The sequence below is a fragment of the Melospiza melodia genome, chromosome 8 (genome assembly GCF_035770615.1).
Source record: "Melospiza melodia melodia isolate bMelMel2 chromosome 8, bMelMel2.pri, whole genome shotgun sequence".
NCBI lineage: Eukaryota > Metazoa > Chordata > Aves > Passeriformes > Passerellidae > Melospiza > Melospiza melodia.
Window position 1 is genome coordinate 27,860,766 of NC_086201.1, and position 25,499 is coordinate 27,886,264.

Here is a 25,499-nt window from a genome sequence, read left to right on the forward strand (position 1 = left end):
CCACCTAAGTCATGTTCATAAACATCTGATTGTTCCTCCTCTCTTCTAGACTATACTGAGTTTGCTCAAGTCTCTGATAAAATGCCATCAGTGGCTTTGACTGAGGTAAGTAAGGTGAAACAATTGCTCTCCAGGTTTTGTACACAACACAATTTTTAATGGCCTGGAGTAAGACTTAATTCCACTGCAGCAGCATATTGCTATGGACAGTTGTATAGCTTTGATTTCCCATGTCATCCGTTCCTGACTATTTTTGCCACTTTGAATTAATATAGTGACTTAAAATTCCAATATGTAGTAACTTTTACTTTTTGTTGAAGCTTACCTCTGTGGTCTTAGATTATTTCATGTGTGAATAAATGTCAGATGATTCTTAATTCCTTCTTCCACCTGCCAGTTTGGTGTCACCTGCCAATTTCGTAAACACAGTTACCCTTCCCTCTTTCGAGCCCTTACTAAAATATTGAACAGACTTGACCTGCCTGAAGGGCTGCAATCCGGTTAACCCCCATCTTGTAGCAATAAACAGATATCCGCTTTATTTCAGCTAGCGATCCGCCTGTTGGCACTGAGCCAGTTGCCCTGACCAGATGAAACCCACGTCAAGCAGTTTGGCAAACAGAGCTGAGCACCCAAATTCCAGAGGGGCACCCTCAGCGGCTGTGGGCAGGAAGTTTTCAGCAATCCCTGCCATATTTGGCTCCTCCATTGCCCCCGCCCTCACCGGAAGTTCCCTCACGGCGGGCCGGGCTCAGCGCGCGCCCCCGCCGTTTGCCGCACGGCCATTGGCTGAGCGTACCGTCCATCAGACGGTGGGCGGGGCCTGGCTCCCGGCCCGCGGGACGGCGGCCGCGCCTGCGCGTTGCGGGCCCTGGCGGCCCCGTGTGGCGGAAGCGGCGGGGCCGCGCCAGTTCCGCCTCGGCGTCGTTGGCGCTGCACAAAATGGCGAAGATCGCCAAGACCCACGAAGGTAAAAATAGCCCGGAAGGCCCCGTGTCCGCGGCCGCCCGCGCCTCGCTTGGGCATCGCCCGCTGCGTGTGTTGCTCCCCGGCTCCGGGCAGAGCCAGGCGCGGCTCGCCGAGCGCGGGCCGGGCGGGCAGGGCCTGTGTGTAATGGCGGCTGCGCTCGTCACCACCGGGCCGGGCGGGGGACGGGCATGAGGGGGAGCTCTCGCCGTGCTGGCGTGGGACGGAGCGGCGGCCAGGCCTGTGCGGGGCAGCTCGGTCATTGAACTCCTCTCTCCCGGTCTCCTTCTCCCATCGAGCCTCGGCCGGTGCGCCGTGCGAACCCCGCGGGGCCGGTGCGAGTCTCGCATCACAAACGCCGACACCGCGCGTTCCTGCCCCCGCCGAGCCCTTTGGCCTCGGTAACCAGGGCTGCGGGGCCGGAGAACGGCGCGGCCGTGCCCCGACTGACCCGCCGCGGTGCTGGCTGAGAAAAGTGCCCCGAAGGAGGGGAAGGATCGTGAGGTGTGGAGCGTTCGCGCTGCCATTTTACACAGACTTCCTGCGGCCGGCTGTTGGCGCAGGAACGGCGCTCCCGGGGCTCGCTCGGCTCCCGGGGCTCGCTCGGCTCCCGGGGCTCCCGGGGTCGTGGAACCCCGAGCGCTGTCCCAGGCGGGCTGTGCTTCTCCAAGGGGCCCTGAGCGCTGCTCTCCGGCTCTTCTCAGCGGGAATCAAAGCGCTCTCTGTGGGCATTGCCTGCGGCTGGCCCTGCGCTTAAGGATTTTCAGGCACCGGAGAAGAATTTGTAGAATTACAAATTACACTGCTTCTGTGTTTTTGCTTCGGGGTTTTTCACTCGTGTTTCTGTGTGCGATAGGTGTTCTGCTGTGTTTTTTGTTTTAATTTATATGCGTAATTCACTGATCGCAAACTACCTCTGGATGGTGATTGTGCACTGTGAGGGCACCCAGACATTCGTTGCCTTTTAGTAATTTTTTTTTTTTTTTCAGTTTTGCACAGAAAAAGCTTTTCAAATGGAAATCCATCATCTCCCGTGGAAGTGGGGTTAATATAGTGGTTAACACTACAGACCTAATCTGAGCTTAGGGATGAAGAAAAGCTTAAACTGTTGTGCTTACTTTTTTGAAATTTAATTTGATTTCTTTTTTTTTTTAGAATTTTAGAGTATTTTGGTACAATTACAGAAATTGTCTTGTCCTTTGTTTATATGCTGAGACATGTGTAAGAGTTGTGTGAGATAGTACCCAAGTGAGTATTACCCATCACAGTGCTCTGCCTCTCCTACTACCTAAAGAGATTTTTGTCTTAAAACAGTAGAATTGTTGAGGTTTGGTTGTTTCTTTTTCTTTTTTTTTTTTTCCCGAGCTGAAATTGCTTATTTATTGGAGCAAATGGTGATGATGCACTGACTTCAGTGAAGATGCTGACATGCTTCCAGTTGCATGTGTTTTGATTACTGTTGTGTCAGAACGGGTTTGAAGGGGGAGGGTAGTTAAATTAAAAATATATATAACGGGGTATGAGCATGTAAGGGGCTTTCCCTGCATGGAGGCATCAGCTGAGCAGCTTGATTATTTTGCTTCCAAGTTCTGTCCTGTCTTTTTTCAGTTCCTCACTAATCTTTCAAATTGAGTTGTTTGTTACTAAATCATCTTAAAATATTTTAATATATTTGTATTGTTTGTGAGATACTTATTGATGGTGCAAGGTACAGCTTGAGAGAAGCATCAAAACAGTTGGAGTTTGTGTCAGCTACTTAAAGGGGAGCTCTGAGGCTGAAAAGTGAAGTTTCAAGTGGCAGCTTATAAAGTAAATACGTGAGCTTTCAATGCTGTTGAAGGTCATTTTTAGTTTAAATTTTTTTTTCTTGCTGAGAAAAGAACAGAGATCTTCAAACATAATAGATCTAACATGTAAGAGTGCTAAAAATAAAGCCATGCAAGGGCAAGCTAAATGTGCAAAAATATGATAAGACATGAAAACACAGAACGTGTTTACTCTGTAAAATACCTCTCCAGCACAGGGTCTTATTTCTTTTTTTAATGTTTAGAGTAGAAGTACATGTGTGGTAGCAGAGCACATAGTTAGAGAGAGCCTCTCTTTGTGCTTGATGTTCAGTGACTTCAAATTCACATATGTTAACTTAAATAATATTCAGCATTTGTGATACGTTTCAAATCAACTGCTTGTCAAAGTTACTTCTGCTAAAATACAAAAATATAGAAATAATAGAGTAAAATACAGGAAAGGAATGATCAGGAGAATATTATCCCCTTCCTCTTTTTTCCCCCCCTATATCCCACTCCCTTTACTGTTTCTCTGTGAGTGAAGTTTCCATTCTGTCCTGCTTGACTAAGCCATTAAACAAGTAGTTTGCTTTGCACAATGTATCTTTAGGCACTGTAATTACTCTTTCTTAATTTGCTTTTTATTAAAGAGCTTTGTTAAACATGGTGTGAGCTTTTCAAAGGAAATGCCACTTAGCTCAGGGAAGCTAGCTGGCACGTCTTGAATGTCAGAATAGCATTTTCCACCTAAATATGTGATGCTTTGCAAACACAGGCTGCCTGTGGCTACAGCCTCCTGGTTCAAGGGCAGATTCTGTAGGATGTTCTAGGTGCAGGGTTCCAGGTGGGATCTCAGAGCAGAGGGACAGAATCCCCTGCCTTGCCTTGCCCTGCTGCCCACGGGGCTTTGGGTGCAGCCCAGGGCACGTTTGGCTTTCTGGGCTGGGAGGTGCTTCGTTTAAACTGGCACCTAGAGGCTGGTATTAATTGTATTAATTAAAAATTAGGGGGGCTATCAGTAAGGTTTGTTGAGTCTATATAGACTTTTTTTAAAAATAAATAACCCAGTAGATTTTGCTGTAGGAAAATGAGAATGCTCCTTACCCTGCTAACAGATATAATTTAAAGGAGAAGGCCAATTATGAATGACACCTCTACTCTCTTAAAGAAATATAACTGTTTTAAAGATAGTATTTGAGGACAAGGTCTTAGTATGTTAAGTGTTGGTAAGAACCATCAATAAGAAAATATTTTTGTGTTGACAGTTTCAGTGCAGAAATCCCCCAGCTGTTTCACTTAGCTGTTGGTGATAGTGGAGGTGGGAGGCCAAGCACGAGCCAATCTCTGTGGCCCGTCCTGCAGTGCAGGGGACTTTTCATGTGAATTTTGGTGTGTTTGCTATGTGCTGGAGCTGTATGCTCAGGTTGAGTCAGTGGACAGCTGATGAAGATCTGTAGGCAAGATCCATAGGCTTTTGCATGCTGAAGTTGGTTACAGCTGTGGAGTTTGAGCCAGGCCACGCAGGAGGCAGGGTGTTTGTTGTCCCACTGACTGCCCTTTGCAGATAAGGGGAGCAGTGGGGTTGTACCCTCACATCACCCCCTCGGTGCTGGTGGGGTTGTCCTTGGCAGAGATGGAAGCTCCAGGTGTGCCCTTCCACCCCAGTACTGCAGTGCACCAGGCTGCAGAGGGAATCAGGAGCTTCATCTGCTCCTCTCTGGGACAAACAGAAATAACTAAAAACTCTGTGGAGAGGGTAATTGAGTTTCCTTGGCTCCGTAGCTGTGCCATAGGATGATTGCTCACAACCTTAACAGGACACTGCAAGCACCTCTGAAGGCAACAGACAGATCCCTAATTTGGAAGTAGTTTCTTTCTGCTGCTTCACACAACTAACACATTGGAGAGCAATGTATTCCAAGTTCTGGACTCACAGGAATCCCCTGGGCTGTGCAGGATTTTCCAGGCAGCAGATGTACCCCCAGGCTGGATTCAGGAGGTGCTCATGCCAGCAGCACAAGGCTTTTGTGAGCTTTCAGCTCCTCATGAGTCTGTAACAGAGGTGGCTGAAATTATTCTGCTCTAGAAAGCCAGAAGTTCAGTGGAAGCCCTGAAATGGCCAGAGCAAGATTCTCCTTATAAGCCTTTAGGGTGTATCTTCTGTGCTTGGGACTCTTGATGACTTCAGAAACACATTTGTGCTGGGTCTCCTCACCGGACCAGTGCAGGAATTGCTGATTTGCTGCCAGGTTTGCTGTGCTTCACACGGAGGCAGTGCTGCTTTCTGCCTAGGTGAACTCTTAGTTCTGCTCTTCTCACTCGTAGCTATGTGGCAGTGTGTCAGGTAAAACTGTTGAGTTGCCCCTCTAGAGAACATGGCTTTGTACAGGAATCATAATTTGGCTTACTGTGGGGTTGTGGTTGGTTGTTGTTGTTTGTTGGGATATTTTTGTTTTTTTTTTTGTTAGTGGCAGTCCGTGATAAGAAAAGGACCCAGCTGTGACGTATAAGCTTGAAGTTTGCAGTGTTGACATTTTAAACTTTTAAACAAAGTAATTTTGATCCAGTAATTTGTATTATAATGCTAATAATCTTAGCTTTAGAAAAAAGTATTCTTATTTTTTGTCAGGTTTCCTAACAGGTGTTGAATAACGTTGTGTAGTGTCTTTTGCAAGACGGCTTGATGGTAAAAACATGTCATGTTTATTCATCATGAAAAGAGAAGTGAGCAACAGTAGTAAACAATTATTGAATACTCAGGATTTAAGATATTTGTGAACAAGATTTCCTGTAGCTTTTTTGTAAATTGACAAATTTCCTTTAAGTTAAGGTAGCAGGCTATAGCACTTCAGGTGGGAGAGGGAGAATCCCAGAATTATTCATGTTGAAAGGGACTTTTGCAGTCCAAAAACAATGTAATGCAATTCTTCCTTCCAGCCATGCTCCTTCATATTCCTGCAGCCATAAAATGCAACTCTTGGGGGTTTTCTTGGCCATTCAAGTAATTGTTTGATCTAGTGAAATTTACATTGTATGGATAATTGTTATTCCATATCTATTAACTCCAAATTCACATGGAAACAATAATAATTTTTACACAGCTGTGCCTCAACATAGTACAGTTGCATTTGTTGAAGATAGTTGGATTACTGCAATTTATTTTCCTCTTCCATTAGAACAGATGGGAGGAAGGCATGGTTTAATTTTGTTCCTTGTTTTTTGGATTAAGAAGTTAATATTCTTTCTGAAAGTACCGAATTTCTAGGGTCAGAGATGGCCACCAGAGTTGATTAGAGTCAGATCCTGATACAGTACAAGAATGACAAAGCTCCCATTTGTCCCATTTGAGGAGTGTTTTGTTGTCCAGAAGAACAGCAGTCTTCAAAGATGGTGGTGCAGGCAGGAATAATGATGAGGAAATAACATTTGAGCTTCCAAAGTGAAAAGACAGTCCCTAAGTTTTGGGGTTTTTTTATTAACTTGTTACCCAATGGCATATTGGAGTTGGATTTTTTATTTACTTATTCAAAGATAGTATAGCTTTGCAATATGTAATGAAACAAATACAGTGTTTTAATAAATTTCAGTTCTGAGAACCTGTGCAGTAATTCTTTTGAACAGAGTTGTTTAAATTAGCAAAATTGGTGATAACATTGTGAAAGGCTTTTTTTAATGAGAGGATGGCATTTGTTGTGAAAGGGTTTTGTTAGTGTAGTGTTGAGAAATACTGCAGTGGTGTAAATTAGCTTCTCTGCTACCTCTGGCAGAAGATGGGATGTGGTAACAGTGAGTTAAATAGTTTGCTTTAAGCCACATAATTAAAGTACACTTGCTGGATCATACTAAAACCTGAGGAGGAGCTTTTTTTGAATACCAGCTTATGAATTGTGATTTTGTAGTTTTGTGTGTCATATGTTTATTTCTTTAAAAATAATCTTTCAGGTTGGGCAAAAATCTGTTGCTGTACATAGTGACATGGCTGCTGTATTTGGTATGTTAGTGTAACAAGACTTTGTGTGTGTGTCTTTACCCTAGATATCGAAGCACAAATTCGAGAAATTCAAGGAAAAAAGCCTGCTCTTGATGAAGCACAAGGAGTAGGCCTTGATTCCACAGGATATTATGATCAAGAAATTTATGGTGGCAGTGACAGCAGATTTGCTGGATATGTCACATCTATTGCAGCTACTGAATTGGAAGATGTAAGTAATTTTATTTATTTTGTTTGTTTAGGGCCTGCATTGTAACTATTTCAGAATTGATTTTGAGTTACTTTTAGTAGCAGTTGCTTGAAGTAGAACCAATTTCCATTATAACCACAGTGGACCAAGTATGTCTTATGTTGGAAGCACATAATCATGAAATAATTTGGGTTGGAAGGGCCTTTAAAGATACTTTTGTTCCAACCATCTTGCCAGGGGCAGGGACACCTTTCACTGCACTAGGTTGCTTAAAGCAACCTCCAACCTGGCCCTGAACACTTCCAGGGATGGGGCATCCACAGCTTCTCTGAGCAGCCTGTGCCAGGGCCTCACCACCCTCAAAGAAAACCATTTTTTTCCTAATATGCAATCTAAACCTACTCTCCTTCAGTTTACAGCCATTTCCCCTTGTCCTGTCACTACATGCTCACATAAAGGAGTCCCTCTCCCACTCTCTTGGGGGCTCCCTTCAGGTACTGGAAGGCTGCACTTAGGTCACCCCAAAGCCCTCTTTTCCCCAGACTGAGCAAACCCAGTTCTCTCACCTTTCCTCAAAAGAGAGGTGCTCCGTTTCTCTCATCTCTTGGTGGCCTCCTCTGGAGTCACTCCACCAGGTCCCTGTCCCTCCTGTGCTGGCCCCAGAGCTGATGCAGGGTTCCAGGTGGGATCTCAGAGCAGAGGGACAGAATCCCCTGCCTTGCCCTGCCCTGCTGCCCACGGGGCTTTGGATGCAGCCCAGGGCACGTTTGGCTTTCTGGGCTGGGAGTGCCCATGGCTGGGTCATGGCCAGACTCCCTTCCACCAGCTGCCCCCAAGCCCTCCTTATCAGGCCTGCAGTTCCAAGTCTGGCTTGTACTTAATGAATTTTGCTTTAGAGCCCTGTAAGCCCAAGCAGAAGGCAAAAACTTGTGGCCTGGTACTTGCAGTTAGCCTTGGCTGGAATAATTTACTTTGTTCTGTTACTGCTGCCAGGATTACAAATGACAGTAAAAAATGAAAAAAATTTTAGCCAGCAAATTGTAGTGACTGCTTTAAGATTCCTGGTTCAAATTTCAGAGCTGTTTTTAAGAATTGGCTTTTTCACTCTGTTGTGTTTTCCTTCTGTATCCTGCTTGTAAGATTACCTTATGTTAATTTCTAATATTAAACATTGGACCATATTTTCAGTTGCAGGAACCATCAGATCTATATGTCTTATCATAAGTACAGAAGGCTTTATAATAAGTACAGAGGCAACTACATCATACACGGAGAGAATTCTATTTCTAAGAATGAGGAAGATGTTTTAGTTTAGTACTAGTTGATACTTGAGGGGTTTTTTTTGTGATGTACTTGTGTCATCTGCAGACTTCTAAGAATGCCTTTTTAAAAATTTCCATTGCTCTGGGGCTCACTGAAAAAGTTCCATAGTTTTATGAGCAGTTTTTCTTTTGGGTTTCTGTAAATAACTGAATAGAAACTGACTGCTGATGTAAAGGAATAGCAAAGGCAAGTGCTTGTTATTGCCATTGTGATTGAGTAAGTATAACTAAACTAACTTGAATCTGTCTCTGAGTAAGTATAACTAAACTAACTTGAATCTGTCTCTGAATTTTTTGCTGTTTCTGAAGCCTTTCTATGGTTATTAAGTCTTGTTCCATATATATGTGTGTATATATATGTATAGCTGACTTGTATGAAAATTAGTTTGAATATCTCTGCCCCAGTTCTCACACACCAGCTAGGGAACTAGTTAGGTTCTAATGGTAACTAGTTGGTTCTAATGGTGCTGACTAATGGTAGTGCTGATATGAAATACAGACTTTATGTCTAATTAGTGCAGATAGCATACTTGATTAAGTGTAGCATGCTGAAGATTACTTGAGCCTTTTTAGTGATATGAGCAGGTTTATCTGATGTACCAGTTTAGGAATAAGAAAAGCTATATGAGAAAACTTGCTAAAATTTTGAATTAACTATTCTACTTGTCCATTTTTGTCTTTTCTATGACTACAGCATGTTTATTTGATGTTAGTTTATCTAAATATAATACCAGCATGACCAGTTCACCATGTCTTTACTGACAGGATGATGATGACTACCCTTCCACAAGTCTGCTTGGCCAGAAGAAGCCAGGATACCATGCTCCAGTGGCATTGCTTAATGACATACCACAATCTACTGAACAGGTACGTTGTAATTGAAGGCACAGTAAAATACTCTTGTAAGCACTGAGGAAAGAAGTGTTAATAACAGGTTTTGTTTGCTAGAAATAAAACATGTATGTAAAGAGCTATGTTTTTTTAATGTTGCTGCAAGCTTGTTCCTGCTTTAGTTTGGAATTCCACAAGGTGATAAAGATTGGCACTTGTGCATGTAAAGCCAACATGAATATCGAAACTAAACTATCAAAATTTAAAAAAATTGAAATCCAATACTTTGTTAAATTAAAATAACTGGGAAACTTAATATCCTTTATACGTATCATTTTTGAAGGAAAATGTAATCACCTAAGTTTTACATTCCTGGAGTATTTTTCTGTAAAATCTAAAAGCACAAGAAGTAGCATTAAGTTACCCTGCAAAAAGAAGGGGAAAGGTCAACAGCATTAAATGCTTTGGTAACAAGTGAAGAAACTCTTAAAATACCAAATTTTATCAGAAATTATTTCATAAGAAGTTCTGTGTTTAAAAAACTGGAATTCTAGTTATGGAAGTAAAATTTAGTGTGGTGTTTTGACATTTCCTGCATAGTGGAGGCAAAAAATAATATAAGTCTTTTTAATAATACTTAAAATGAATACAGTACCTGACAATTTTCATATTAGTCTTCATAAATGTGTGACTAACAGGCTCTCTTGGTTTTTAGTATGATCCTTTTGCAGAGCACCGTCCTCAAAAGATTGCAGATCGGGAAGATGAGTACAAAAAGCACAGGCGGATGATGATAATTTCCCCTGAGCGTCTCGATCCTTTTGCAGATGGTAATTTATTTTGACTTTTCTATACCCTGTATGAAATTTTTGTCTTTAATTGTCTTTAGCCCTTTGATTTCTGTTGGCATGCTTATAAACTTAGTTTTGTTTTAAACATCCCCTTTTCATAGAGATTTGGTTGAAAATTTAGATGCCATATTCTTCATCTTTATAATACGAGTTTTCTTTCCAGGTAGAAGGACAAGAAACTTGTCAATGAGCCATTGCCATAGAAACACAAAGGGTTAAAGGTTTCTCTTTTCATTTCGTTTTGGGTTGTGCGTTGTACTTTGAACAACTTGTGTATTGAGTGCTCAGATTCATTCAGTACCTTGATAGTTTTCATTCCAAGTTATATAGACTTACAGGGTTACTGCTTTTGAATGCTAGTAGAGCACCTAATTCTTACCATCCTATGTAAATTTTAGGTGGTATAGCTAAAAGAAGCAAAAGCATATATAAGACTTTGATACTATTAATAGTTCAAGTCTGTTCTGATAATTTTAGAATGCAAGTCAGGAGAAGGGGTGTTAGTGGGTCTGAAATTTTCTTCAGGTGAGTGAGTTTCACGTGTGGCAATAAGGTGCCTGTTGGCTTAAAATTAGTAGCTATTTTGCAGGTTTTACAAATGAGAATTTCAGCCTGCATGAATTAGTAGGGATATTAATTATTTTACTTGCTTAATTGTAATTGATATAAACATGTATTGTCAGAATTCACAGGCCCATACTAACTGTCCTTAATTTCTTTCCTACAGCAGTACTGCTATATGCCAGTCCTGTCTGCATTCTTAAGGGTGCAGTTCAACACATCCTGTGTAGATTATGGTGAAAAAGTATTCCAAAGGAAAGTCCTATCAAAGCTAGTGTCAGACACGGCCAATTGGGCAGTGATCTTCAGCATAGAAATGTTTAAGAAGTTTATTTTTTTCCCTAAAGTATAATAGCTATACCACTTGTATAGCATATCAGCACATTTTTCTTAAAGAAAAGTGTTTTTCATGACAAGTCTCATTTCTATAAAGTTGGGCTTCTTTTAATGTATTTAAAAACTCAGTTAATGCAAGATACAGAGCATAAAACAACATATGGTGTACAAAACCCATTACCTGTGAGTATTGTTGTGGTGGTGTATGTACTGTATTGCATTCAGATCCCAATCACAAGTGTCCCTTGAGAAGAGAAGAGGGGGAAAGTGTCATCAAGCAGTATTTTGGGGTTTTTTATTTTGTTTTATTTTTATTTTTAATGAAGCCCTGTTACAATATGACACTAGAAGGTGTTTGAGACATGTCCAGATTTGTCAAACTTATAAATGGGTCTGTATGATAAAACAATTTAAACATTACTTAGGTATGCAGTAGTTATTTATAGTCAGATAACAAGTAGGATTTAACAGCTTACACAAGGTAATGTTTTGATGATAAATATCTTTCCAAAGTGTTACTAATGGTAAAGAGATAATTTTCTAGGCTTCTATTCTGCTGCTTGAAGTCAGAACTGCTGATGGAGACAAAGGCACGAAAGTGTACGTATTCCGGATTAGCAACCCAGGAACCCATCACTTCTGAAGACTCTTAACTGTGTTGTCATTTTATCATTTTTATCGGCTTTAAAATATTTGTTTGAAACTGCAGTAGTTATGTTTGTGTTCAAACAGGTTAAATTGATCAGCAAACTGAATAAACGTAAGATACATGTAATTTTAAAAAATTTCAATCAAAAAGTAAAATTAAATGATCATGGAATAATATAATACTAGAGCAGGACAGTAGAAGTCCATAGTTTCTGCTTATCCTGTACTCATTGTGCTCCATTCCTGTTGCTGTTCTCTTCTGCAGGAGGGAAGACTCCAGACCCTAAAATGAATGCCAGAACATACATGGATGTTATGCGTGAACAGCATTTAACAAAGGAAGAGGTGTGTGCAGGGGAGGGTTTTCCACGTGGGCTGAGTTTGATGTTACAGCCTTTGAAAGCGTGTTACAAAAGTGGGAGTGTAAATTCTCTTGACTTTGTCTTGATTTAAAAGCCCCTTTCTTTGCAAAATCACATTCTTCATATGTTGAAAGTCAGTAGAATGTAAAAACATCAAAAAACCATCTTTTCTATGTAATAGTAAAGCAATGCAGGGGAAAATAGTCTCAATACATTTTAATCTGGATTTAAATTTTTTTTTTTAATAGAACTTGTACTTTCTCTTGTTTATTATTATCTTTCAGAGGAGGAGAGAAAATCTTAACTGAGAATTACTCAGTGTGAGAGATGTTTGTTTTTGTGAGCTCTATGTATAGGAAGGCAGGAAGGTTTTAAAAGGCTTTTGATGAAGTACCTACAACAGTACTGCAGTACTGAGATTGGGTATAAGATTGGCGTTTGGTTTGAAATGTTAAAAAAAAGAAGAAAACCCAAAAATATGCTTTAATATTTATTTAATAGTTAAAAAGATATTGGTAATATAAACAGATCTCTTGTCTCATACCTGCAGTACCATCTGGCTAATTGGAACGAGACCTTGTGGTTCCAGTGACTTCTAACATTGATTTGTTTTGTCTTAAGTGAGGAATTATTTCATAATTTTGGCAGTCTTACTGCTTATGGATCCATTGAAGAGTGCAAAACAGTCTCTGTTAGTGTGCTGTTTCAGCAGTATCATCTTAGGATTTAAAATAAGAATTTCAGAGCTTTTTAGTGTCATGGGATGTAGCTCCTGTGAACATATTTTCTAAGTCATCCATCTAGTTTACTGAAGTGGTACTTATTTGAAACAGGTGGGTAGTGGCCTTAAAGCATATACCTATTGGTGACAGAAACTGATAGCTTCAAAAATTCCCTGTGCATTTGCTGTAAGAATGGCTTTTATGGAAAAATTAATTTAAAAACAGCCCCTCAAATACAGCTCCTTTGGCACTATAGAAGAATTTGGAAAAAGAGTGGCCTTGAAATGAAAGCAGTGGCTAACTGCAGGTTATTTGAGCAAAACCGCAAAAAAAGCATAAAAAGATATTGAAAAAGCTCTTTTAAAGGTATAATTTGAAAAATTCTTACGTTTTTGTTTTTGTGTTCTTGAACAGAGGGAAATTAGGCAACAACTAGCTGAAAAAGCTAAAGCTGGAGAGCTTAAAGTCGTCAATGGAGCCGCTTCTCAGCCACCTTCAAAACGCAAACGGCGTTGGGATCAGACAGCTGATCAGACTCCTGGTGCTACACCTAAGAAATTGTCCAGTTGGGATCAAGCAGAGGTAATGACCTATTGCTCATCAGCTGTCTACAGAAGGCGTTATCATTGCTAATCCTCTTGAGTGTCAGAAGTTTGTTACTGTACTTAAGAACAACTGGCAGTGTTTTATTGTATAGGATGAGATACTGACACTTTTGGTTTTGTCTCGTGCAGACTCCAGGGCACACCCCATCCCTGCGGTGGGATGAAACCCCAGGCCGTGCAAAGGGAAGCGAAACTCCAGGTGCCACCCCAGGCTCCAAGATCTGGGATCCCACTCCCAGCCATACCCCAGCAGGAGCTGCAACACCTGGCCGGGACACGCCTGGGCACGCAACGCCGGGCCATGGAGGGGCCACTTCCAGTGCACGCAAAAATCGGTGGGATGAGACCCCCAAAACAGAAAGAGGTATTTATGCAAACTGGGAGGCGCATCATGAGTTTGGAATGGTTAATTGTGCTGGGTTTTTTCACCTTACGTAAACGGTGAGTTCAGAATCCAGGCAAAAAGTAATTATATTCTGACATCTAGTGGTTGATGTGGGGAGTTGTTCTTGTCTGAGTTCTTAGCATCGGGTTCTGCCTGTGCCCAAGTGGCACCCATGAAAGTATCTCAGCTCCAATATGGAACAACAGTTTTGTCATAGCTAATGACTGCTGCAGGTTGGGTTTTTAGTGTATAAAGGACACAGTGAAAAAACACACGTCAAATTACTTTTCATAATATGTTTGTGTGTTGTTTTTTAATTGTTAGGGGTTTTTTTAAGAGGTTGTTATTAAAACAAGTTAGAGAAGCATCTTACCTGCCTAATTTGAATTTGACTTTGGTGTCAGAGAACAGTGAAACACTTGTTACCTGCTTTATATAATGCTTCTATCAAGGGAGTACATGGAGTACTCTGCTCAATTCCTAGAATATCTGAGTTGTTCTTGTTTTTTTTAGAATCTTTTTATGCTAAGGTTCAGTAAGAAGATGACACTTTTCTCATAAAACAAATTTCTCTGTTAGATCTTTTCAGTGTAAAGCCTAGGTTTTTTGAATATTCAGTGAAGTATTTGTTTCAATATTCAGCAAAAAGTCTTTACTTTTAGCGCCTACTATTTGTTAATATGATACTGAAAATGGATTTGAATATTGATAGTAAAATTGGAGTATGTACTGCTCAGCTTTCTGAGAGGATTTGGTGTGTTTTTCCCTAGATACTCCGGGCCATGGCAGTGGCTGGGCTGAGACACCTCGTACAGACAGAGGTGGTGACTCCATTGGTGAGACACCGACCCCAGGAGCGAGCAAAAGGAAATCCCGCTGGGATGAAACACCTGCGAGCCAGATGGGCGGCAGCACTCCTGTTCTGACACCTGGCAAAACACCCATTGGAACCCCAGCTATGAACATGGCAACCCCTACACCAGGTGAGCTCAGTCCCTTGTCCAAGGCTTCTCTTAGTGTTGTGGGAATGAAGCATTTCCTTCTGTATTGTCTTTTGAAACAGACTTCTGCCCAGCATGCTCTCCTGCCTGTATGAAAGCAGTCAGTGTATGCTCAGTATACTATTTTTGTGGCAATGCCCACAGCAACTTGTTTCTGGAGAGGAATTGAGACTAATGCTACTTACCTATTGCTGTTCAGTTTAGTTGGTAAAAAAATGATAAAAGGCTCTGTAAAAGTTTGATATCTTATTTGGCTACAGAGTTCAGGTGCTATGGAAACTTTGACTCAAGAGAGCATTAAAAAGTTAAGTAAACAAGTCATCTGCTTCTGCATACAAAAGGATTTTTTAAAAATACTTATTTTTTTAAAATTTGAATATAGGTCACATCATGAGCATGACTCCTGAACAGCTACAGGCTTGGCGCTGGGAGAGGGAAATTGATGAAAGAAACAGACCACTTTCTGATGAGGAATTGGATGCTATGTTTCCTGAAGGATATAAGGTAATTAATCCGGATTAAAATAACAGCAGACCATGATGAAGTTTTTTTCCTACCAGGGATTACTGGTTTTTTTTCCCTAGAAGTAGAATGTTTCACATAAAGTATTGATTGTACACGCTTGCTTGACTTGATTTATTGTAAATCCCTTAGAAAAGGGGGTCTAAAGGTGTTCTCACAGGCAAATCATTGCTGTGTTTCTCAGTGCTGGAAATGCCTGTCAAGGCCAGAAATGTACTTTGTATGGGCTGATAGAAACTGTAAGTCCAGATGTAGACAAACATGGAAGAGGGTCACAAATCCTGAGACAGCAAGAATACTATGTTGATTCAGTTATTGAAGTACTTCTTTAATCCTTGGAGACTTCCCAGTTTATTATCCCAGCTCTCAGCAATGGGAGTGAGCTTTCTTCTGAAACGTTGGCAGTACAGGATAAGTGCAAATACAAGCTCTCAGGGTGAGTTTGTATTGCTGGGAACATGGGATCTGTTGTACACAGTAACACACAAATAAATCCCCAAACAAATAAAGTGAAAGCTACAACTTCAAGCTTCAACGTTTTGTGTTTGATGGGTTCTTCTTTTCATATCTGTTGCAATTAAAACGAATTTTGTTCTTCCTTCTCAGGTTCTCCCACCGCCAGCAGGTTACGTGCCCATCCGTACCCCTGCTCGGAAGCTCACGGCGACTCCCACGCCCCTGGGGGGTATGACAGGGTTCCACATGCAGACCGAGGACCGCACCATGAAGAGTGTCAATGACCAGCCATCGGGCAACCTGCCCTTCCTGAAACCAGATGATATCCAGTACTTCGACAAGCTGCTGGTAAAGGAGATCTCACTCATGCTGATTGAACTTCACTGCTTTCTTTTGATTATATAGCAATGCTCATTTATTTGTCTGGAATTATTTGCAGGTTGATGTTGATGAATCGACTCTGAGTCCTGAGGAACAGAAAGAGAGAAAAATAATGAAATTACTTCTGAAAATAAAGAATGGCACGCCTCCCATGCGAAAGGTAAGATGAGTTGTCAGATACATTTATGCAATCTAATTTTTCAAAAATTGGTGTTTTCAGGTTTAGCTGTAGTTGTCCATCCATGGGATTGTCTTGAAGATCATTTCCTAAGCTTTGCTATCTATTGTGATTTAAACCCAACTGTTAACTAAGCCCCACACAGCTATTTGCTTCTCCCCTTGCTTCCTGTAGTAGGATGAAGGAGTAAAAGTCAGAAAACTTGTGCACTGAGATAACAAGAAATAATAGTAAAGGAAAATAACAGAAAAAAAAAAAAGGATAAATAAACCCCAAGGAAACAAGTTATGCAGATGGAAAACACTTGTTCACCACCAACCCAAGTGATGCCTAAGCAGTCCCCTAGCAGCGACCCTTGGCCAGCGTTCCACCTGGCTTGTATGCTGAGCCTGGTGCCATATGATGTAGAGCATCCCTTTGGGCAGTTTGGGCCAGCTGTCTTGGCTGTGTGCCCTCCCGATTTCTTGTGCCAATCCACCTTCTCAGTAGTAGCCTCTAGCCTCCAGAAGACGCAGAAATCCGAAAGAAAGGATTTCTGTGGAGAAATGTCTGCGACAGGGTGGGGTCAGAGGGAGAAAAGGCCCTGACTCTGTGTAAGCCCTGCTTGGCAGTAACTAAACATCCCTGTATGTTTAGTTTCAGCACTGTTTCCAGCACAAATCCAGAACACAGCCCCATACTAGGGGCTTGGTAGAGAAAACCAACTCAGTTTCAGCCAGAACAGCACACTCTGTTTAGTGTTTTTGTTCTTCCTCTTCTATATCTGTATGGCTTTTTGTTACTCAGTATAATTTAATACTGCTACTCTTTTAACAGTAATGTCAGTCACTAAATGGTGTGGGCTTTGTATAATTTTTGGGTTTTTTACAATTATGAGAAATTGGATTTATAGTGTGTTTTGCTTACACGGCTTTGTAACTTTCTGGATTTTGCTTCTTTCACTTAAATTAGCTACTTAGTGTAGCTCTTCTTTAAGTTTTGGCCTTAAGCACTAGGCAGCATAATAACAGTCTTTTCTGCAAATGCTCTAAACTGACCAAGCACCGAGCTGCCTGGATGCAAACAAGGGCTGTGAAGCTGTTTTCCAAAGGGAGCCAGTATCAGCTCACAAGTATGCTTCTCTTGAAAACTGAACACCTGGGCACTGACAACACAGTGTTTGTCACCACACATTTGTATTTTAACAGATCAACTAAAAAATGCTTGAAATAGTTTTGTGGTGGTTGGGGCAGATATTTGGAAGCCTGTGGATGCAGTGAGTTACATTTTACCTTGGTTGTACCTGTTTTATGATTGTTCAGTGTTGCTTCCTTAGTTTAACTGGCAGGTTTTCTGGTTTTGTTCAGGCTGCGCTGCGGCAAATTACCGATAAAGCTCGGGAATTCGGAGCAGGGCCGCTGTTCAATCAGATCCTGCCCCTGCTGATGTCTCCCACACTCGAAGATCAGGAGCGGCACTTGCTCGTCAAAGTCATCGACAGAATTCTGTACAAATTGGATGACTTGGTCCGACCATACGTACACAAGGTCTGTTGCATTTTGCTATTTCATCTCTGATTTGCATTTGCTATTTCATCTCTGATTTGCATATGAGAAGAGAATGATGCCACTTTTTTAAAACATATTTCACTTTCATATTTCTTAAACCAAACTTTAAAGTTTTTATAGTGTGATTGGAGTGTAGGCTATACAGTATTGAGGCATGATGTAGATATGATATATGCATATTTGGAGGTGGGAAGGACCTTATCTGATGTAGGTAGTGTCTCCAGGCTACATCCTTAAGAGACTTAAGAACTATAAAAAACAATGCAATAGATGTTATTTTTTCTGATCATTTTAAGGCTTCATTTTAAGGCTTTAAGCTTGAATTAATGGAATCATCTCTGTTTCATGGACTCTAATAGTGCTAGAAATACTATAGTAAGTATTAATAAAAGGAAATATTAATATGTTTATATTTTTTAGATCCTTGTCGTCATTGAACCACTGCTGATTGATGAAGACTACTATGCTAGAGTGGAAGGCAGAGAAATTATTTCAAACTTGGCTAAGGTGAAACAGTATCTTTTTTTAAAGCACTGAGTTAGCTTACATATACCTGCATGTTTACAGGCATGGCAGAACAATTAGCTGTGCTGTTCATAAATCCAACTGCTATGTTTTGTGTTTTGTCCTGCAGGCTGCAGGTTTGGCAACGATGATCTCCACAATGCGACCTGATATCGATAACATGGATGAGTATGTCAGAAATACAACAGCTCGAGCCTTTGCTGTTGTTGCATCTGCTCTGGGCATCCCTTCTCTGTTACCCTTCCTGAAAGCTGTCTGTAAAAGCAAAAAATCCTGGCAGGCCAGGCACACTGGCATCAAGATTGTACAGCAGATTGCTATTCTTATGGGTTGTGCTATCCTGCCTCATCTCAGGAGCTTGGTTGAAATTATTGAGCATGGTAAGTTCTGCTTTCCCAGACTAAGTTTTTTTTTACTCACTTTCTGTCTGAAAGTTTTTATATCTCAGTAAGGCACAGTGACAGTAAGGTCCTGGTTTTGTTGTTGCTGTGACAGAGAAACATTTCAGCTGACTCTGAAAGGTGAATAAAGACAAATAATTGTTCAGTATTCCTGAAAATAAGTTAATCCCTTTTACACTGCTGCTCTGTTGTTGCAAATTTGAACTTAAGTCACGAGTACAAGAAGTGGTACTAAGCCCTGATCTCTTGCAGGGCTGGTGGATGAGCAGCAGAAGGTTCGCACCATCAGCGCTTTGGCCATTGCTGCTTTGGCTGAGGCAGCCACTCCCTATGGTATTGAGTCATTTGACTCTGTCCTGAAGCCCTTGTGGAAGGGTATACGTCAACACAGAGGAAAGGTAAATCCAAAATGCTTTCTTTAGTTTGAACTGAAATGGATGTGTTCCTGCTGTAACTTATTAGAGACATATTTTGCATTTCAATAGGGTTTGGCTGCATTCTTGAAGGCCATTGGTTACTTGATTCCACTCATGGATGCCGAGTATGCAAACTACTACACCAGAGAAGTCATGCTGATTCTTATCAGAGAGTTCCAGTCTCCTGATGAAGAGATGAAAAAAATTGTGTTGAAGGTATGTCACAATGATAGTTTTGCATTGATACTGAACGTGTATAAAAAAAATTCCAAACAAAAGCAAAAAAACCCACACCCTACACCAGATTAAAATTGTTGGATTTTTATTTCCTGTCAGGTGGTAAAGCAGTGTTGTGGTACAGATGGTGTTGAAGCAAACTACATTAAAACAGAAATCTTGCCACCCTTCTTCAAACATTTCTGGCAGCACAGAATGGCACTGGACAGAAGAAATTACAGACAGGTATTTTTGGTCTTTTTTTAGCTGGGAAATTATTATTATTATATTTACAGTAGAAGAAAATTAGAATATTCATTCAGGCTAAATACTTATTTTTGTATGTGTCCTGAAACTTGATTTTTGTTTTACTAGCAATTTAGAAGTTGTGTAGCTAAGAAGATTTTCAGGTTCTTAGGAGGTTATCACAACATTTTACATATGTGAATGTCTTCATCACTTGCAAGGTGGGGTGGTTCACCCCATTTATGTTCTTTAAAATACTAGATGATTGCTAAAGCTAAAACTAGTTTTTTGTAGTTGACTTAATATGTTTCTTCAGACTAGGGAAATTATTTTCAAGATGTAGAAAGTAGATTTTAACTACTTTTCAGCATAATTTTAATGGTTACTTATTTACCATTTCTGTATTTCAGTTGGTTGATACGACTGTGGAGCTGGCAAATAAAGTTGGAGCAGCAGAAATTATTTCTAGAATTGTGGATGATCTGAAAGATGAGGCTGAGCAGTACAGAAAGATGGTCATGGAAACAATTGAGAAGATCATGGGAAATCTGGGGGCAGCAGACATTGATCACAAACTGGAAGAACAGCTCATTGATGGTATTTTGTATGCCTTCCAGGAACAGACCACAGAGGTAAGGCCTAGGGTTGCAGTATTCCATTCACTGGAATTGTAAGCCATCTCACTGTAATACAGAAATGTGTGCTTCTGAGTTAGATTTTAGAATGCCTTTTTAGATGTCAGTGCTCTAATCAGTGAAATCCAGAAACAATCTCTGGAATGTGTTAGCATTTTAAAAACAATTTTAGATTAGGGCAAGTTTAGGTAAAATGCAGTGATGCTGTTTGTCTGATTGTCCTTTATTGTTTTTTTCCTTCAGGATTCTGTGATGTTGAATGGTTTTGGCACAGTGGTTAATGCTCTGGGCAAAAGGGTGAAACCCTACTTGCCACAGATCTGTGGTACAGTTTTGTGGCGTTTGAACAACAAATCAGCCAAAGTCAGGCAGCAGGCTGCTGACCTGATCTCTCGTACTGCAGTTGTCATGAAGACTTGTCAAGAGGTATGGACTTCTCTTCCAGATTTGCTCTGGCAGGTCACAGTAATGAGAGAGGAGGGGAAAATGACCTTCTAACTCTTTTTGCTTGCTTGTAGGAAAAACTGATGGGACACTTGGGTGTTGTTTTGTATGAGTACCTGGGTGAAGAATATCCTGAAGTACTGGGCAGCATACTTGGAGCGCTTAAGGCTATTGTGAATGTTATAGGTATGTTTTTGTCTTGATTACTTGTCTGTTCAAGAGCAAAATAGAAAAACCACTGTAAAACTAAATGTGCCTCTTTGAATTCAATAGGTATGCACAAGATGACACCACCAATCAAAGACCTGCTGCCACGGTTGACACCTATTTTGAAGAACAGACATGAGAAAGTACAGGAAAATTGTATTGATCTTGTTGGGCGTATTGCAGACAGGTAAGCTGAGTAATGTTAAAATAGCTAACCTTCTTTGTGGGCAATTACTGTAGCAAAAGCTCAACTTTGGCTTCTGGGTACTCGTTGTCATATCTCTTGGTATTTCTGAAGTTGTGCCCAAAACTTGAAATATTTAGCAGACACGCTGTTGAATTACCTAATAAAGGAAATGCTTAAGCTTAGCTCTGTGGATAGCAAATGAATAGGTGCTACAGTTTGTGGCTTTATGTAAAAATCTCTAGCATCACTGAAGAGGTAACTCACTTTATTCTCTTTCAGAGGTGCAGAGTATGTTTCTGCAAGAGAATGGATGAGGATCTGCTTTGAACTGCTTGAGTTATTAAAAGCTCACAAGAAAGCTATCAGAAGAGCCACAGTGAACACTTTTGGTTATATTGCAAAAGCTATTGGGTAGGTTGGTTTAATGCTTGTCCACTTCTTCACACAGTTACCAAATATAGTGGTGATTGTTAAGTTTTCTGGTGGGAAATATTCAAACTTCTCTATGTTTTATATGTGCAGATATTGTTTTACTCATTTTGAAAACTACAATCACGTATTCTTGATTAACATAGGATGTTGCACTTCTGAACAAAATTTGTGGACTAATAAGGTTAAAAATCTTATTTGAGAGTAAGAGCTGTTGTCTCATGAATCACTGTGGTGTGCATTCACACCCTCTTTGTATTATTTCATAAACTCCTTTAAAGAATTTATCTTCTCTCTCTTTTTTTTTCCCTCCCCCCCACCAAATCACTAGTTTTATCAATTCTTTAAGGTTTGTTTCCACTAAGGTCATACTCCAAGTCAGCACATTGTAGAATGAGGCACAGTGGCCACTTTTATGTGTGTTCTGTAAGAGACTGATGACTGGCTGAATGCAGATACAGCACTCTCCTGGCTGCTTGCTCTAAGTGTTCTCCATGTATAACATAACGTATGTCTGTCAATACTTGTTTTTATACAAGTCTATAATTCCCTCTGGGATCAGAATAATAGTGGGGAGGCTCTGCTACTCTCCAGAGTTCACAAGTGGAAGAACAGAGGGCAGGGAAAAAGTTGAGTCTAGACAAAGTAAAAATGTTGCTATGAAAATAAATCCTTTAGCTGTTCTAGAGTTTGATGTTTCATGTTTAGCATTCAGTTTGTTTCCTAGTTCTCTACACTATTTATGAGGGCTAAACCATGTTTCTCTGCCACTTTTTTGAAGCTTAACTAATTTTATCCAAATCCTCACTGAGTCTATTGACATGGATGTCCATGTTGTCTCTTCCAGACCTCACGATGTATTGGCCACACTGCTAAACAACTTGAAAGTACAGGAAAGGCAGAACAGAGTATGTACTACAGTAGCAATTGCTATTGTGGCTGAAACATGCTCACCCTTCACAGTGCTGCCTGCACTCATGAATGAATACAGAGTTCCAGAACTGAATGTCCAGAATGGTGTGTTAAAATCGCTTTCTTTCCTGTTTGAATACATTGGAGAGATGGGAAAAGATTACATTTATGCTGTTACACCATTGCTTGAAGATGCTTTAATGGACAGGTGAGTGCACTTCTTCTGTGATGCAGTTACCCATAGCCATATTTTTAAGTATATACTTGATTGTTAATAATAGCAAATATGCATATTGTCCTTGTTTGCTGAAGGCTTTAAGTGAGCAGCATAATTTGGAAGCCATTATTTGCACACAATTTGGATTATATATGCTTCAATTTTACTAATAATTCTGAAGATTAAAATTATAAAAGCATCTTCAGTGAGTCAAGACTTCTTCCATTAAAACTGCTTTTGATAATTTCTATTGTTGATACTTCTGTGGAATTGGAGTGCATTAATTTTTCAGAAAATTCCCATCTTTTTTCACTTTACTGATTTTTGATACTCTGCCTCTTGCTGTTAGTAAGTATGGCTTGAAATGTTATTAGTGCTTTCAAGGAAAGTGTTGATGACAAGAAACAGTATGCTTCTCCAATCATGTTGCTTCTGAGTCTCATTCATTAATTCCCATTGTTCTCTTTGCAGGGATCTGGTACACAGACAAACAGCCAGTGCTGTGGTGCAGCACATGTCCCTTGGTGTTTATGGATTTGGCTGTGAAGATTCTCTTAATCACTTGTTAAACTATGTGTGGCCCAACGTGTTTGAAACCTCTCCTCACGTCATCCAGGCAGTTATGGGGGCTCTGGAGGGCCTCAGAGTGGCGATTGGGCCCTGCAGGATGTTACAGTACTGCTTACAGGTATGGTCTGTGTGCTGGGGCAGCAGAGAGAGCTGTCAGGCAGGACTTCTTTCCACCAGACAGAAAAGTCAGCTGAAGATGATTCCCAACAAAGGAAAAACGGCTTTTTGTCTCCAAAGTATTTTTTAAACAAATACTCTGTGCCAAGGACTTGAATAGTGGAAATAGGCAGCAAACAGAGGGTCTGGTATAGGGAGATAGCTGATTACATCACAGAACTTGTGTAGAAAGAGCAGGTAACTTAGAATATCAGTTGACTAAAATAGCCTGGCACTTTGATTTCTAAACTGGAAGGATCTCAAATTTTGAAGATGTGAACTAATGACTGGGGAATAAATTAGCTGTGGGAGGGGTTATGACAAGTAATCAGTGAGATAAATAAACGAGAGGATAGGATTAGTAGTTGTGATTTGTTGTTAGCCAAGAGAAAAAGTGAGATGTTTACAAGAGTGCAGCACTATAAACAGTGCTTTGATTAGACTTGGTACTGCTAGAGCAACACTGGGCAGTTCAGCTTCTGTAAACAGGGTGGTAAAATCTGAAGACTCCTTTTCTGTGTTATTTTGTGTCACAGCATGTGACAGTGGCTGTGTTGGCTATGGAATTAAAGCTCACCTAACAGGTGGGAAGCAAGGATTAAAGTCATGCAGGTCCGTGTAGAGAAGGTGTGACAGCATTTTAGTAATAATTTGCAGATAGGAAATTTCAGACTTTTGCAGTGTGGGGACCTCAACATGAAGATACTGAGGTCAGTAGTAAGGTGAAAGTCTCTTGCAGTGCATATTCCTGCAAGTACTGTTTGTATATTGTTAGTACATAGAAATGTTTTTCCCTAGAGCTTGTATGTTCTGTCCATTTATTAAATGCTTGTTCTGCAACACTTGATTAAATTCAATAAAGGAACATTTGAACTGCAAGCTTTTATTACATTTTGTTCTGTTCTGTTTTCTAGGGTTTGTTTCACCCTGCCAGAAAAGTCAGAGATGTTTATTGGAAGATCTACAATTCAATCTACATTGGCTCACAGGATGCTCTGATAGCACATTACCCAAGAATCTATAATGATGAAAAGAACACCTATATTCGTTATGAACTTGATTACATCTTATAATCTTCTTGTTCAGTTGTTTGTGTTTAATGCACAGCTGTTGTTCAGTTAAATGCTTCGGATTTCATGATGTAAAATTTTAAAATTTTGGAGATCAGTGTAGAGCTGGTCAGAGGCAGAGCTAGGTATCCAGTAGCATGATTTTTTAAATATGTCCTCGTTTTTTGATGTTAAACAGTTAAAGCCAGTAGTGACCAACAAAACAGTAATTACAAAGTACTGGAGGGATTTTGTTTTGGATCCATCTTTATGAAGATTTAGATTTCATTCCTTGTGTTTAAAGGGGAAGTTTATTTGAGAAATAAACATTTGTGTATAAAAACTAATTTGTGTGTGGTTTTTGGACAGAGGGGCTTGTAAAATAAGTCCCTTTGGATTAAGTATTTGTTTATGTAATGAATAGGTGGTATAAAACATTTTAACCCTTTTTGTCATCCACTAGCTTTTGAATAAATAAGAAAAATGTACCGACTGTAGTTAATGTGTGTATCTTTGTCATGAAATAATGTAGCTGTAGCCTGGCTGATGGTTGTAGTAGTATCAGTTTATTTTCATGGAAAAAGTATTTAATTTCTTCTTGTTACTGCTTCATTTGCAGTATCCTGGTGGACATGGCTTGTTAAATTTTGAGAAGTGAGCAGTTTTATTGTGAATTGCATTTGTAAAACCAGTTGTGAAAATTATGCGTATTGATATATTTACAGGCTGTGCTGTAATTCAATTAAAGAGCTAGGAAAGTTAAGTCCCCAGCACCTCAGATGAGGCAGTTTCTAAGAAAAGCATTCTCTTTTCTCATTTGCTTTTTGCGTGTGTACTACAAAGAAAAAGGTTTTGCTATCAGTAAAGCACCTAAAACCCAAGGATAAATGATTTTACTAGCAGTGTACATTATACCATGTTTGTAAGATAGCAGGAGGCAGTAGCTAGCTATCAGACACCTTGTTCTGTGAGTGCTTGACTTCAGTGATTCATTTCCATCTTACAAGTTCAGGGCAGTGGTGTTACCTGACTTGTCTCTGTCTCACATAAATGTGAGAGTCTTTAACTGTTCAGCATATAGAAAATTTGACCCTGCCTTTCAGGTCTAATTTTTTGTTAGGGGTTTGGGATGGCACAAAAGCAACTTGGGGCCCTTTTGTTAATAAAGGTGCCACTGCTACTTAGGAAAGGGGAAAAGTAACTTTTTTCAACAGCTGGTTTTACTGAAAACTTGGGTGAAAACAAGT

The 25,499-nt window shown here is 40.3% G+C and overlaps 1 protein-coding gene across 5 annotated transcripts; it reads left to right on the forward strand.

The window, feature by feature from the left end:
* Nucleotides 1-886: 886 nt before the first annotated feature.
* On the forward strand, nucleotides 887-24,740 carry SF3B1 (splicing factor 3b subunit 1). 5 transcript variants are annotated; one of them, XM_063162449.1, is made up of 25 exons: nucleotides 887-970; nucleotides 6,789-6,955; nucleotides 9,022-9,123; nucleotides 9,803-9,917; nucleotides 11,749-11,828; nucleotides 12,982-13,149; nucleotides 13,302-13,536; nucleotides 14,328-14,540; nucleotides 14,941-15,062; nucleotides 15,687-15,884; nucleotides 15,976-16,077; nucleotides 17,442-17,621; nucleotides 18,063-18,149; nucleotides 18,277-18,547; nucleotides 18,821-18,966; nucleotides 19,054-19,200; nucleotides 19,321-19,446; nucleotides 19,857-20,078; nucleotides 20,325-20,507; nucleotides 20,600-20,711; nucleotides 20,799-20,919; nucleotides 21,199-21,330; nucleotides 22,196-22,468; nucleotides 22,949-23,165; nucleotides 24,118-24,740. In XM_063162449.1, the coding sequence occupies exons 1-25, from the start codon at nucleotides 943-945 to the stop codon at nucleotides 24,274-24,276; spliced, it is 3,906 nt and encodes a 1,301-aa protein (XP_063018519.1). In that variant the 5' UTR covers nucleotides 887-942; the 3' UTR covers nucleotides 24,277-24,740. The 5 variants fall into 5 exon arrangements, 4 of the variants coding, with proteins under 4 accessions (XP_063018519.1, XP_063018524.1, XP_063018523.1 ...); XM_063162453.1 differs by lacking the exons at nucleotides 887-970; nucleotides 6,789-6,955; nucleotides 9,022-9,123 and adding an exon at nucleotides 11,380-11,435 and having other exon boundaries at nucleotides 9,851-9,917; XM_063162452.1 differs by lacking the exons at nucleotides 887-970; nucleotides 6,789-6,955; nucleotides 9,022-9,123; nucleotides 9,803-9,917 and adding an exon at nucleotides 10,165-11,435.
* The last annotated feature ends 759 nt before the right edge of the window (nucleotides 24,741-25,499 follow it).